The sequence below is a fragment of the Anser cygnoides genome, chromosome Z, assembly GCF_040182565.1.
Source record: "Anser cygnoides isolate HZ-2024a breed goose chromosome Z, Taihu_goose_T2T_genome, whole genome shotgun sequence".
In the NCBI taxonomy this organism is placed as follows: Eukaryota; Metazoa; Chordata; class Aves; order Anseriformes; family Anatidae; genus Anser; species Anser cygnoides.
In genome coordinates, this window is record NC_089912.1 from 64,516,907 (window position 1) to 64,529,307 (window position 12,401).

General features: G+C 61.3%; 1 protein-coding gene across 3 annotated transcripts in view; it reads left to right on the forward strand.

The window, feature by feature from the left end:
- TLN1 (talin 1) overlaps nucleotides 1–12,401 on the forward strand; it is a 31,706-nt gene that overhangs the window by 15,129 nt on the left and 4,176 nt on the right. For all 3 annotated transcript variants that reach the window (XM_066988746.1, XM_066988748.1, XM_066988747.1), the window contains 29 exons: nucleotides 127–240; nucleotides 1,035–1,148; nucleotides 1,235–1,369; nucleotides 1,462–1,590; nucleotides 1,669–1,771; nucleotides 1,849–2,057; nucleotides 2,145–2,264; nucleotides 2,418–2,615; nucleotides 2,949–3,088; nucleotides 3,432–3,525; nucleotides 3,699–3,788; nucleotides 3,900–4,022; nucleotides 4,127–4,270; nucleotides 4,377–4,538; nucleotides 4,633–4,773; nucleotides 4,993–5,174; nucleotides 5,321–5,453; nucleotides 5,794–5,895; nucleotides 6,020–6,190; nucleotides 6,333–6,482; nucleotides 6,710–6,811; nucleotides 6,923–7,042; nucleotides 7,115–7,261; nucleotides 8,207–8,373; nucleotides 8,604–8,787; nucleotides 9,048–9,173; nucleotides 9,454–9,570; nucleotides 9,651–9,836; nucleotides 9,961–10,068. In XM_066988746.1, the coding sequence (XP_066844847.1) occupies nucleotides 127–240; nucleotides 1,035–1,148; nucleotides 1,235–1,369; nucleotides 1,462–1,590; nucleotides 1,669–1,771; nucleotides 1,849–2,057; nucleotides 2,145–2,264; nucleotides 2,418–2,615; nucleotides 2,949–3,088; nucleotides 3,432–3,525; nucleotides 3,699–3,788; nucleotides 3,900–4,022; nucleotides 4,127–4,270; nucleotides 4,377–4,538; nucleotides 4,633–4,773; nucleotides 4,993–5,174; nucleotides 5,321–5,453; nucleotides 5,794–5,895; nucleotides 6,020–6,190; nucleotides 6,333–6,482; nucleotides 6,710–6,811; nucleotides 6,923–7,042; nucleotides 7,115–7,261; nucleotides 8,207–8,373; nucleotides 8,604–8,787; nucleotides 9,048–9,173; nucleotides 9,454–9,570; nucleotides 9,651–9,836; nucleotides 9,961–10,068 (4,011 nt within the window). The remainder of the gene's footprint in view (nucleotides 1–126; nucleotides 241–1,034; nucleotides 1,149–1,234; nucleotides 1,370–1,461; nucleotides 1,591–1,668; nucleotides 1,772–1,848; nucleotides 2,058–2,144; nucleotides 2,265–2,417; nucleotides 2,616–2,948; nucleotides 3,089–3,431; nucleotides 3,526–3,698; nucleotides 3,789–3,899; nucleotides 4,023–4,126; nucleotides 4,271–4,376; nucleotides 4,539–4,632; nucleotides 4,774–4,992; nucleotides 5,175–5,320; nucleotides 5,454–5,793; nucleotides 5,896–6,019; nucleotides 6,191–6,332; nucleotides 6,483–6,709; nucleotides 6,812–6,922; nucleotides 7,043–7,114; nucleotides 7,262–8,206; nucleotides 8,374–8,603; nucleotides 8,788–9,047; nucleotides 9,174–9,453; nucleotides 9,571–9,650; nucleotides 9,837–9,960; nucleotides 10,069–12,401) is intronic.

Sequence of the window (12,401 nt, forward strand, 5' to 3'; positions counted from 1 at the left end):
GCTGGCACTGCCGTGGCAGGCAGAGGCACGGCAGGAGAAGCTTAGAGGGGAGCAGGACCCCGATTCATGGTGGGGGGCCTCCAAGCCACATTGTCCCCATGGCTGACCCCTGCCTTTCCCCTGCAGCACGCAGCCAAGCAAGCGGCCGCCTCCGCCACCCAGACCATCGCCGCCGCGCAGCACGCCGCCGCCTCCAACAAGAACCCCGCCGCGCAGCAGCAGCTGGTGCAGAGCTGCAAGGTAAGGGGCGCGGAGGAGGTCTGGGTGCCTGCGGGTCTCTGAGCAAAATGGTGGGAAAAGATGTTGTGAGAATTGTAGTTACGCGCCCATCTTTTACTGTGTTTGAGCCGAGCAGCCTTATTTTGAGAACAGCGATTTCGGCAAATACAGCGTGAGGGTTTTTTGATGGTTTTTTAAACTTGACTAAGAGTCATGCAGCATCTTGAGCAAAATGTTAGCAGGGTTTGGCATCTGTAAATGGGTTAGGGGTGGCTCTGGGAGTTGTTGTAGAGCACTGGGTTCTGGGGGGATGCCTGCAAGGAGGCTCTTGAGGGGCTAGGTTCGTGTCTGACTCTCTCTGATTGTTTGATCAATGGTCCTGGGATCATAGAAGCACAGAATGGGTTGGGTTGGGAGGGACCTTAAAGATCATCTAATTCCACCCCTCTGCCATGGGCAGGGACACCTCCCACCAGCCCAGGCTGCCCACAGCCCCATCCAGCCTGGCCTCGAGCACTGCCAGGGATGGGGCAGCCACAGCTTCTCTGGGCAGCCTGTGCCAGGGCCTCACCATCCTCTGAGCGGAAGAATTTGTTCCTTATATCTAATCTAAATCTACCCTCTTTTAGTTTAAAGCCATCCCCCCTTGTCCTGTTGCTACACTCCCTGACAGAGTCCCTCTCCACAGCCACCAGCAGTCAGATCTGCGGGTGGCCGAGCCGCAGGCGGCAGGGAGGGCAGGTTTGGCTGGAGCCACCGGAGGGACCCGCGCTCTCCGTGTCCCCCGCAGTAACTTTCCTCTCCTCCGGTCCCAGGTGGTGGCCGACCAGATCCCCATGCTGGTGCAGGGCGTGCGGGGAAGCCAGTCGCAGCCGGACAGCCCCAGCGCCCAGCTGGCTCTCATCGCCGCCAGCCAGAACTTCCTGCAGGTACCCCCAAACCTGCTGCCGGCCGCAGGCAGCGAGGAGACGGCTAGCTGCGTGCCACCCCGTCTCACTCCTCCTTCTTTTGGCAGCCCGGTGGGAAGATGGTAGCCGCGGCCAAGGCCACCGTGCCCACCATCACCGACCAGGCCTCCGCCATGCAGCTCAGCCAGTGCGCCAAGAACCTGGCCGCGGCCCTGGCCGAGCTCCGCACGGCCGCACAGAAGGTGAGAGGCTGGTGGAGGAGGGCGGGCAGGCAGGGACAGCCCTCGTGGTGGCCGGGCTCCCGCAAAGCTGCTCGTCTTTCTCCCCACCGCAGGCGCAGGAGGCCTGCGGGCCCCTGGAGATCGACTCGGCGCTGGGCCTGGTGCAGAGCCTGGAGAGGGACCTGCAGGAGGCCAAGGCGGCCGCCAGGGATGGAAAGCTCAAACCTCTGCCCGGAGAGACGGTGAGAGGGCACACGGGGTGTTGGACGCGGGGTTTTGGGGTCTGTACGGGCGAGGTGTAACCCCTGCTCGCCCTGCAGATGGAGAAGTGCGCCCAGGACCTGGGGAACAGCACCAAGGCCGTCACCTCCGCCATCGCCCACCTCCTGGGCGAGGTGGCCCAGGGCAACGAGAACTACACAGGTACAAGCCGTCATGCCCCGGCCGTGCCCCGTGGAGGGGCCGTGCTCTCGCTGACTGACCGCTCTCCCCCCCGGCAGGCATCGCTGCCCGGGAGGTGGCCCAGGCGCTGCGCTCGCTCAGCCAGGCCGCCCGCGGCGTGGCGGCCAACACGTTGGACCCGCAGGCGCAGGGCGCCATGCTGGAGTGCGCCAGCGACGTCATGGATAAGGCCAACAACCTCATCGAGGAGGCCAGGAAGGCGGTGGCCAAGCCTGGAGACCCCGACAGCCAGCAGCGCCTGGTGCAGGTGGGACCGGGGCCTGGGGGAGGCTGCGGGATGGGGGCAGGTTGATGGGGGTGGTCGAGGGACAGCCGCCGCTCTCGTCCTCTGCAGGTGGCCAAGGCGGTGTCGCAGGCGCTGAACCGCTGCGTGAACTGCCTGCCCGGGCAGCGGGACGTGGACGCTGCCATCCGCATGGTGGGAGAGGCCAGCAAGAGGCTGCTGTCGGATTCGGTGAGCTCAGCACGGGGCTGAGGGGGACGGGGAGGTGATGCAGCAGGCACCGGCCGTGCTGGATGCTCTCCGGCACATCCCGAGGCGTGTGAGGGTGCTGGGCCTTCGCCCAGCAGCTCACCATGCTGCTCCTGACCCCCTCCCTGCCTCCAGTTCCCTCCCAGCAACAAGACCTTCCAGGAGGCGCAGAGCCAGCTGAACCGGGCAGCGGCGGGACTCAACCAGTCTGCCAACGAGCTGGTGCAGGCATCGCGGGGCACCCCACAGGACCTGGCCAAGTCCTCGGGCAAATTTGGACAGGACTTCAACGAGTTCCTGCAGGCGGGAGTGGAGATGGCCAGCCTGTCCCCGGTGAGAGCGAACACACTTCCGGCAGTCCTGGCTATGGTGGGAGGCTGCTGGGCGCTGGGGAAGGCATGCAGCCACGAGCAGTGGTTCGGGGACTGCTGTGAGCAGCTGTGGCTAACACCATCGAGATGGAGCCTGGAGGTGGGCTAAATAGCAAGAACAGGGGAGGAAGTGGCTTGCGTGCAGTGAGTGTTGTCACCAAACACTTGCTGCTGATGGCCAGCGGATGAGCTGAGTGAAGGGAGCTGGCGCAGCCTGGAAAGCATTGCAGAAACCCAGGGGGTGGGCATGGAGCTCGGGAGCCTGCTGTAGGTGACTTGTTTTGGCTCCTTGCAGAACAAGGAAGACCAGGCGCAGGTGGTGTCGAACTTGAAGAGCATCTCCATGTCCTCCAGCAAGCTGCTGCTGGCAGCAAAGGCGCTTTCTGCCGACCCTGCATCCCCCAACCTCAAGAATCAGCTGGCAGCGGCTGCACGGTAGGAGGAACTGCTCGGGCTGCGTGGAGGGAGGTGGGCAAGTGCCAAAGTTTGTGCTGGGCCAGCAGCTTCAGGAGTCCTGGTGTTTGCCTCCATGGGGCTCAGCTTCCTATGGGGCTGTCCTGAGACCGTTTATCTAATGTCATCCTGATCTGGCTGCCCTGTCGCAGTCTATCAGAAGAGACAGGCCCTTGGGCAGGTAGGAATGTCCTCCAGCCAGAACCTCTGCCCGTTTCCTACACCAGGACATGCCCCACGGCCAGGTTAAGGTGTTTGCAATAGTGGTGGCTCTGGGCGGTGACGTTGGCACTGATCCAGGCGTGTCTCTCCTGTGTCCCGGCAGGGCCGTGACGGACAGCATTAACCAGCTGATCACCATGTGCACCCAGCAGGCGCCAGGACAGAAGGAGTGCGACAATGCCCTGAGGGAGCTGGAGGTGAGAACTGGAGAATTCTGCTTGGCTGGGTGCTGGGATGTCTGGGGTGGGGAGAGGAGCAGCTCCTCCGTGCCACAAGAGGCAGGAGAGAGCAAAAAGGAGCGGCGAGAGCAAGGTGTGAGATGTGGAGAGCACAGACCCTTCCCCTTGACGTGACACCCGTGTCCCTGTAGACGGTGAAGGAGCTGTTGGAGAACCCCACGCAGACGGTCAATGACATGTCCTACTTCAACTGCCTGGACAGCGTCATGGAGAACTCCAAGGTGAGCGTCTTCCTCCGGGTTACAGACGCCCGGCTGGCGGAGCACGGTGAGCTCTGAGGCTGCAGCACCGGGCGGGCGGTGGTCTCCAGCTGGTGGCTGTGTGTCCCGCAGGTGCTGGGCGAGTCCATGGCCGGCATCTCCCAGAACGCCAAGAACAGCAAGCTGCCCGAGTTCGGGGAGTCCATCAGCGCCGCCTCCAAAGCTCTCTGCGGGCTCACGGAGGCAGCAGCCCAGGTGAGACGCATTTGGTCCCAGCCCCATCCATCGTGCCTGGTGCTGGGATCCCTCTCCTGCCCCTGCCCCGGTGCATTCCCTCACGGCCTCTCTCGTCTTTGCAGGCTGCCTACCTGGTGGGAGTTTCTGATCCCAACAGTCAGGCGGGGCAGCAGGGCCTGGTAGACCCCACTCAGTTTGCCAGAGCTAACCAAGCCATCCAGATGGCCTGCCAGAACCTGGTGGACCCTGCCTGCACGCAGTCGCAGGTGAGTGTGAGGTGGGGCACCGCCGTGGGCGTTTTCCTGCCTAAAAGGGAGCGCTGGAGGGCGGGGAGATGCTGCGGGTCCTGCCTCACTCTGCTCTCCCCCCCAGGTGCTGTCAGCAGCCACCATCGTGGCCAAGCACACCTCGGCCCTGTGCAACACGTGCCGCCTGGCCTCCTCCCGCACCGCCAACCCCGTCGCCAAGCGGCAGTTCGTCCAGTCGGCCAAGGAGGTGGCCAACAGCACGGCCAACCTGGTGAAGACCATCAAGGTGCGTTGGGGTGGCACAGGCAGCCCCGCAGAGGTGGGAGGTGGGGCGTGCTCAGGGCTGGATAACTAACTGCTCGCTCTCTCCTGCACGCCAGGCCCTGGATGGAGCCTTCAACGAGGAGAACCGGGAGCGGTGCCGCGCGGCCACGGCTCCTCTGATAGAGGCCGTGGACAACCTGACGGCCTTCGCCTCCAACCCGGAGTTTGCCACCGTTCCTGCCCAGATCAGCCCCGAGGTGGGGTGCCGCCGGGGCAGGGAGGGGTGGCCTGGCTGTGGTGGGAGCTGCTGCAGGGTGGGGAGGAGCTTGAAATGGGACCCAGAGCAGGGCTGGCGTCTGGAGGTCGCGATGAGGAGGCAGCAGCGAGCGTTGGGCATCAAGGGGCTGCTCCTGGGTGAGGAGAAGGGGTGACTTGCCTCTCCGTCCACGTCACTGGGCCTCCATCTCCCTGCACAGGGACGCAGAGCCATGGAGCCCATCGTCTCGTCCGCCAAGACCATGCTGGAGAGCTCTGCCGGCCTCATCCAGACCGCACGCTCCCTGGCCGTCAACCCCAAGGACCCGCCGCAGTGGTCGGTGCTGGCCGGACACTCTCGCACCGTCTCGGACTCCATCAAGAAGCTGATCACCAACATGAGGTGAGGGCGGGCTGGGACCCTCTCAGCCTGTCTGGTGCGCTTGGTCGGAGCCCCTGCTGGTGGTTTCCTCTGGCTGGGCTCACCCCACGATGATGTTTCGGCTCATCTGGCCTGTCACGGTGCTGATCCATCTGTCACGCACGCAGGGACAAAGCTCCTGGGCAGCGGGAGTGCGACGAGGCCATCGACGTCCTGAACAGGTGCATACGGGAGGTGGACCAGGCCTCCCTCGCGGCCATCAGCCAGCAGCTGGCCCCTCGAGAAGGCATCTCCCAGGAGGTGAGCGGGGGGCAGCGTCCTTTTCTGGAGCCTCTGCTGGCTTCCTCTGCTTTCACACAGGGCTTTGGGAGCCCTCCTTGTGTCTTTAGCATCGTCCCAGCCGAGTGCTGGATAGAGCAGCCTTGTTCCAGGCTTTGTGTCCCTGCTGTGTCTGTCTCAGAGGGACAGAGCAGGGCTGTGCTGCTCCTGGTCACACAGCCCTTAGAGCCAGAGCTTGTTGTTTAGTGATCAAACATCACTTTGGAGCCCTGCTTAACGGGGGCAGGCTAACTCCTCCCCAGCAGAGCTCAGCGAGGCCAGCCTTGCCGCAGCCTCATGCCGTGTGCTCCCTCCTCAACAGGCTTTGCACAACCAGATGATCACGGCCGTGCAGGAGATCAACAACCTGATCGAGCCCGTGGCCGGCGCCGCGCGGGCTGAGGCCTCGCAGCTGGGACACAAGGTAACGGGAGGGGAGGGATGGGGAGGGGGTGTTCAGGCACCAGACGTGTGGAGCAGCCCACATCAGGAGGAGAGGTTCCGACCAGCCTCTAGGAGCTGCTGGCGCTGACGCTGCTCTTCCCTAGGTGTCCCAGATGGCTCAGTACTTTGAGCCGCTCATCTTGGCAGCTATCGGTGCTGCCTCCAAGACACCCAACCACCAGCAGCAGATGAACCTCCTGGACCAGACCAAAACGCTGGCTGAGTCTGCCCTGCAGATGTTGTACACTGCCAAGGAGGCCGGTGGGAACCCCAAGGTGAGCAGGAGGTGCACGTGGTGAGCCTTGGACACGTGCCACGTGTCCTACACGTGTGCTGGGCACCAAAACCCAGAGCTGGTGTCTGGTGTCCCCGCTGGGCGGGCAGCTTCCTTCCCTCACTCTTGTCTCCTCCTTGCAGCAAGCTGCCCACACGCAGGAGGCTCTGGAGGAGGCCGTGCAGATGATGAAGGAGGCTGTGGAGGACCTGACCACCACGCTGAACGAGGCAGCCAGCGCTGCGGGTGTCGTCGGGGGCATGGTGGACTCCATCACCCAGGCCATCAACCAGGTGAGGGGAACACAGAGAGGGCTGTGGGAAAGGAGAAGTCAGAGGCAGGGAGAGATGCAGAAGATGTTCAGATCTCTCTACACTGGAGTTCTGGGGTCCAGGCCGGGGAGGGAGCGCTCGGGGCCGTAGTGGGCAAAACCCCAGGCAGGGCAGCACAAGTCTCCTGCCGTGCCATAGCCGAGGGGGGTTTCTGGGCAGGGCCAAACTCTCCTGATGTTCTCTTGCAGCTGGACGAGGGGCCAATGGGCGAGCCAGAGGGGACCTTTGTGGACTACCAGACCACGATGGTGAAGACGGCCAAGGCTATCGCAGTGACTGTGCAGGAGATGGTGGGTGCAGAAGCAGTGGTGCTGCAGCCTCACCCAGCAGGGCAGCTGCCCTCCTTGCTCCCCTGTCCCACCGCAGAGCCTGTCTGAGCCCTGCTCTTCTCCCACCGGCAGGTCACCAAGTCCACCACCAACCCGGATGAACTGGGCATACTGGCCAACCAGCTGACCAACGAGTACGGGCAGCTGGCACAGGAGGCCAAGCCGGCCGCGCTCACCGCCGAGAACGAGGAGGTGAGAGCATCGTCAGAGAGGATCCGGGCAGGGTGTCCCTTCAGGCTGTCTCACACACGTATTTTCCTCCAGATCGGCTCCCACATCAAGCGGCGGGTGCAGGAGCTGGGTCACGGCTGCGCCGCCCTGGTGACCAAGGCTGGAGCCCTGCAGTGCAGCCCCAGCGATGCCTACACCAAGAAGGAGCTGATAGAGAGCGCGCGCAAGGTCTCCGAGAAGGTGAGTGGCCCCGAGGGTCCCGGAGCAGGTAACAGGAGAGGAGGAAGGTGGTGGGAGCAATGCTGGACTGAGCCACGTGCCCTTTGAGCCTTGGGTTTTCCCGTCACCTTGCTGGGCTCTGTCTGCTCTCTTGCCCTGGCACAATTCAGCCAGTGGGGCTGGGGATGGGTTCCCCTGCTGGCACTGTAACAACAACTTGGGCTGTGATGGGCAACTGTGACAGCCAGGTGCTGCCTGCTGAAGTGCTGGTTACAGCCTGCCAAAGAGGACTGATCCACACCATGCTGGCAGCCCAGGGCTCTCTAAATCAGCCCTTGCAGAGGTGTGTGTATCATTTGCTGCGTCTCCAGTAAGCCTACAGCTCATTCTAGGTGATCGATATCCCCTGTGCCTTTTGCTAGCATGATGGAAAGCATCCTGCCCATCAGCCAGTCTTAAAAAGCACACTGTTTAATAACAGACAAAAAAAATGGTTTAAAAAATACAGCTGATAAGGGTAGAGCGGCAGTGCTTGCAAGCAAGATTACAAAGGCAAAACAAACACTGGTTCATACTGCCTGGCACATGTCTGCATGCCCAGGGCCTCCTCCAGGTTCTTCCTTTCCAAGCTTTTACTTTCCATCAGGAACCTTACTATCTTATGAGCACTTGCCAAAGCACAGAAATTGAGTTTAGCACTTACAGAAGGAATGAGCTGTAACCTTCTGATAAGGTGCTAGCCTTGTTCGTTTGGAAAGCAGCAGAGTGCAATGTCTTCTGCACACCCCAAGCATGATAGGTACGAGATAAAAACAAATGGAAGCTAAGAAGGGGTGCTCAGACCACACAGTTCCTGAGTCCCCTCCTTGGATTGAAGGGTGTCTGTCCTGGGGAGGTGTCAGAGGTGTGGTGGGGATGTCCTCAGCCTGCTCTGCCTCCCTCAGTCACCCTGCTCGTACCACGCAGGTGTCCCACGTGCTGGCAGCCCTGCAGGCTGGAAACCGCGGGACGCAAGCCTGCATCACTGCTGCCAGCGCCGTCTCTGGCATCATCGCTGACCTCGACACCACCATCATGTTTGCCACGGCAGGGACCCTCAATCGGGAGAACTCGGAGACCTTCGCTGACCACAGGTACCAGGGTGGGGGGTACAACACCTTGGCCAGCCCCTGCTCAGCTGAGGATAGGGGGCAGGCTCTGTCCTGCTATCTCACATCTCTGTAAGCTGTGGACCAGCCCCAAGGAGACCTGCAGGTTCGGGCTGTGCTGGCAGTTTTCCCCTCCAGCTCGTACAGATGGAAGGCATGGAGATGCGTGTCTGTCGTTCCCAAACACCCCGCTCTGACTCCCTCCTTCTCCCCAGGGAGGGCATCTTGAAGACAGCCAAGGCGCTGGTGGAGGACACCAAGGTGCTGGTGCAGAACGCCACGGCCAGCCAGGAGAAGCTAGCCCAGGCTGCCCAGTCCTCCGTGACCACCATCACCCGCCTGGCGGAGGTGGTGAAGCTGGGTGCTGCCAGCCTGGGCTCTGAAGACCCAGAGACTCAGGTAGGACGGGGTGTCTGGGGTGAAGGGAGGCTGCTCATGAAGGGGTTGTAGCTGAGGGTGGGAGGTCATCTGGGGCTCTGGACTCTGCGTGTCTTGGAGAGCACTGGCTGAGCTTTGCCTGGTGCTAGTAGAGCTGGCTGATTTGAACTCCGTGTACATGGCATGTTCTGGGGTGCCCGAATTTTCTGCTGCTGGACCACCCCACCCACAGCCTGAGTGTGACCACAGACAAGCCATGACCCTGGTCTTGCTCTCCCCAGGTGGTTCTGATCAATGCTGTGAAGGACGTGGCCAAGGCACTTGGGGATCTGATCGGTGCCACCAAAGCAGCTGCTGGCAAAGCTGGGGATGACCCTGCTGTCTACCAGCTGAAGAACTCTGCCAAGGTCTGCACTGGGGCACAACGGGGAGAAGGGAATGGGGCAGGAGGGCTGGAAAACGAGCAGGAAGGCGCTTCTGTGCCTGTCTGGGGACGGGAGGACAACTGGGAAGCGGTCAGGGCAAGGGGGCACAGAGGGGGCATTGGTGGGAGATCAAAATGAGGAGGTGTGAGTGGAGTATGGAGAAGGGGCAGATCTGTACCAAACCACGAGGGAGGGACAGGTGCTGGCAGCATCCCAGAGCTTTCCGGGGGGCTTTTTCCCAGTTCTGTTCTCCCTCCCACAGGTGATGGTGACCAACGTCACTTCCTTGCTGAAGACGGTGAAGGCTGTGGAGGACGAGGCCACGAAGGGGACGCGGGCGCTGGAGGCCACGATAGAGCACATCCGCCAGGAGCTGGCGGTGAGCGCAGCCGCAGCGCCGCGGGGCTCCCCCTGCCCTCCTGCTGCCCTGCGCCTCACCCCTGGCCTCTCTCTTCTCAGGTCTTCTCCTCCCCGGTGCCTCCTGCCCAGGTCTCGACCCCGGAGGACTTCATCCGAATGACGAAAGGCATCACGATGGCCACGGCCAAAGCTGTGGCCGCTGGCAACTCGTGTCGGCAGGAGGACGTCATCGCCACGGCCAACCTGAGCCGCCGTGCCATCGCGGACATGCTGCGCGCCTGCAAGGTGCCGCAGGGGCGGGCAGGGGACGCGGGGCTGGCACGGGGCTGGGGGACAAGCAGGTGCCCTGTTTGAGCCCCGATGTGGCAGGGGAGGCGTTCGGATACGAATCTCTGTCCCTGGGTTCCAGGAGGCTGCCTACCACCCGGAGGTGAGCGCCGACGTGCGGCAGCGGGCGCTGCGCTTCGGCAGGGAGTGTGCCGATGGCTACCTGGAGCTGCTGGAGCACGTGCTGGTGGTGAGTGTCCTCAGACCCTTTCGGTGGTTTGCTCAGGCTTCCCTTGAACAACGGGGTGCTCCCCAGATCTCCATCTTCCCGTGGGCTCTGCAGATCTTCCCTCTGAGGTCTTTTAGCGCGCCGCCCCTTAGTGCTGTCCCTGAGTGCCCGAGGTGAGCCCTGCACGGGGCCGAGCGCAGGGGAGGAGGTGGCACGCGGTCACCACCGGCACACAGGTCGCACTGCCTGTCCTTCAGGTCCTGCCATGAAGGAGAGACCTGCTGGCTGCCTTGAGACTGCACAGCTCCTCATTGCTGCAGTGCTCCGGGCTGGTGCTGCTAAAGTTGCTTTGACCTGAGCTAGACAGTCGATGTCAAAATCAACTTGAAAAAGCCGGTGACAGGTCCCTCTCCCATTCCTTGCCCCTGTACCTATTGTGTGGCCCACCTCTGTCCCCATGAAAGTCCCGGAGAGGAAAGGAGCACCTCCCGTGCTCCCTGATTGCTTAGGCAGGCAAGGTGAGGAGGGATGGGAGGGCTGCCTGCAATTACTTACGGAAGCAGATGTCGGAGTGATCGGCAAGCTCTAAAGAAAAGTATTTGGCTAACAACAGATGGAGATTAACTGGCCATAAACAGATGGAGGCTGGAAATTCAACAACACAGGAACAGAATCCTGAAGCAGCTTCCATTATGAGTAGTGGGAGTGAGAAACTTAGCCAGTGTGAAAACAGAGCTCGTTAAGCTCACACAAGGGTGTGCGAGACAGGCAGTGCCTGCAGTGGCAGAGGTGTTGACTGCAGAGGCCAGCTGCACCCTTCTGATCCAGTCCTCCCCCAGCTCAGTCCGCCCGAGCCCTTCAGCTGGCTGCTTTAATTAGCTGTCCTGCAAGATCAGTGTGGTTCGTATGAAGCAAATTAAGGCTGGATTAACCAAGTAGATGGGAAGAAAGGATTCGGTGAGGTGCTTCCAGTGGTTTGCATTCTTGGCAAGATGGTAAGAGCTGACCTCGCTGCAAGGATGCACAGAGCGCGTGCCTGCAGAGCTGACGATAGCCTGGACCTGGAGCAAGGGAAAAGAGCAAGCATGTGGGGTCAGTTACGCAGTGTGATTTCACTAGGTTGGTTAAAAAGGGACTGAGAACAAAGAGGGAGGCGGGCAGGACCCGAGGGCTAGATATTGAAGCCAGACATGGGGGAAATCAAAGGATGGTTTTATCTGAAGGACTTCGGGAGACGGTTCCAAGGGGGGCAGTGAGTTTTTCGTGATCTGCATCTAGATCAAATGTCTTTCTGGAAGATGCTTTAGCCACTCGTGAGTCATCGCAGCCAAGACTGAAGTGCTAGGTGAAATTCTCTGGCTGACCTGTTGTTAACAGATGATTGGGCTAATGACATACTGTGGCCGTGCCCAAGGTCAGACTACTTGCAGAAGCATGCTATTCACTGCATTTTGGGTGTAACCTTCCGGCCGTCGTGCGATGTCTCCTGAATACCATACGTGCAGTCCATCCCGTGAACTGTTCACTGGAGGTGCATCTTAGCAAGCTTCTGGCCTCCAGAAAGAGAACCATTCGGCAATTTTAAAAATCTTGTCAGGGCGGATGACGGAGTTAATAATACAGCTTTTTGTCCAGGCGTGCTCACGAGGGCAATGTGGAGGTGCTGGTGGGGGCAGTCAGCAGCGCTTTGTGAGCCCGGCCCCACGCCGAGGGATGTGGAAGGGAGGGTTGTGGACAGGATGCTGCCTTACCCCCAGCAGCAGCGGAGGCTGTTGCTGTGTGTGTGCTGGATCGGTCCCTTTGGGAACGAACGCCTCAGTGTGCGAGCAGGAGTGGTTAGAGTTCAAGAGAGTTATTTGGCTGGGGGTGGAAAACGTGTCTCCCAGCAAAAGAGTAAGACAGCAGCATATTTCACTGGGGAGGGGAAGGAATGCGAACCTCCGTGGGGACTTGGTATTTGGTAACAATAGGTCTCCATCACCAAAAGCAGGGAAATGCAGGCTGAAAAGTGCAGTCAAAGAGCTCAGGGTGGGGAGAAGTGAGGTGCCAAGCGAGCCTCGGGAGCCTGTCCACCAGGAGTCACGCAGGGCTGAAGTTTGAAGTGGTGATGGCAGCAGGGCCCGGGACCTCCGAGCCTTCCTCCCCACCTCTCCTCCTCACCTCCTTCACCCCACCCCGCGCGTGTCCCTGTTGCCTGCCGGGGCGTTCACTGCCTTCTTCTCTCTCCCCTCGGTCCTCCCCGTCAGCCGGTGAGTACGGCGACACTCGGTGTGCCTGCCGGTGCCTAACCTCAGCATGAGCCTTGCTCGCGGCGTGCCCGCGTGCCCAGCCTGCTGCTGGGGTGGCACTGCTGC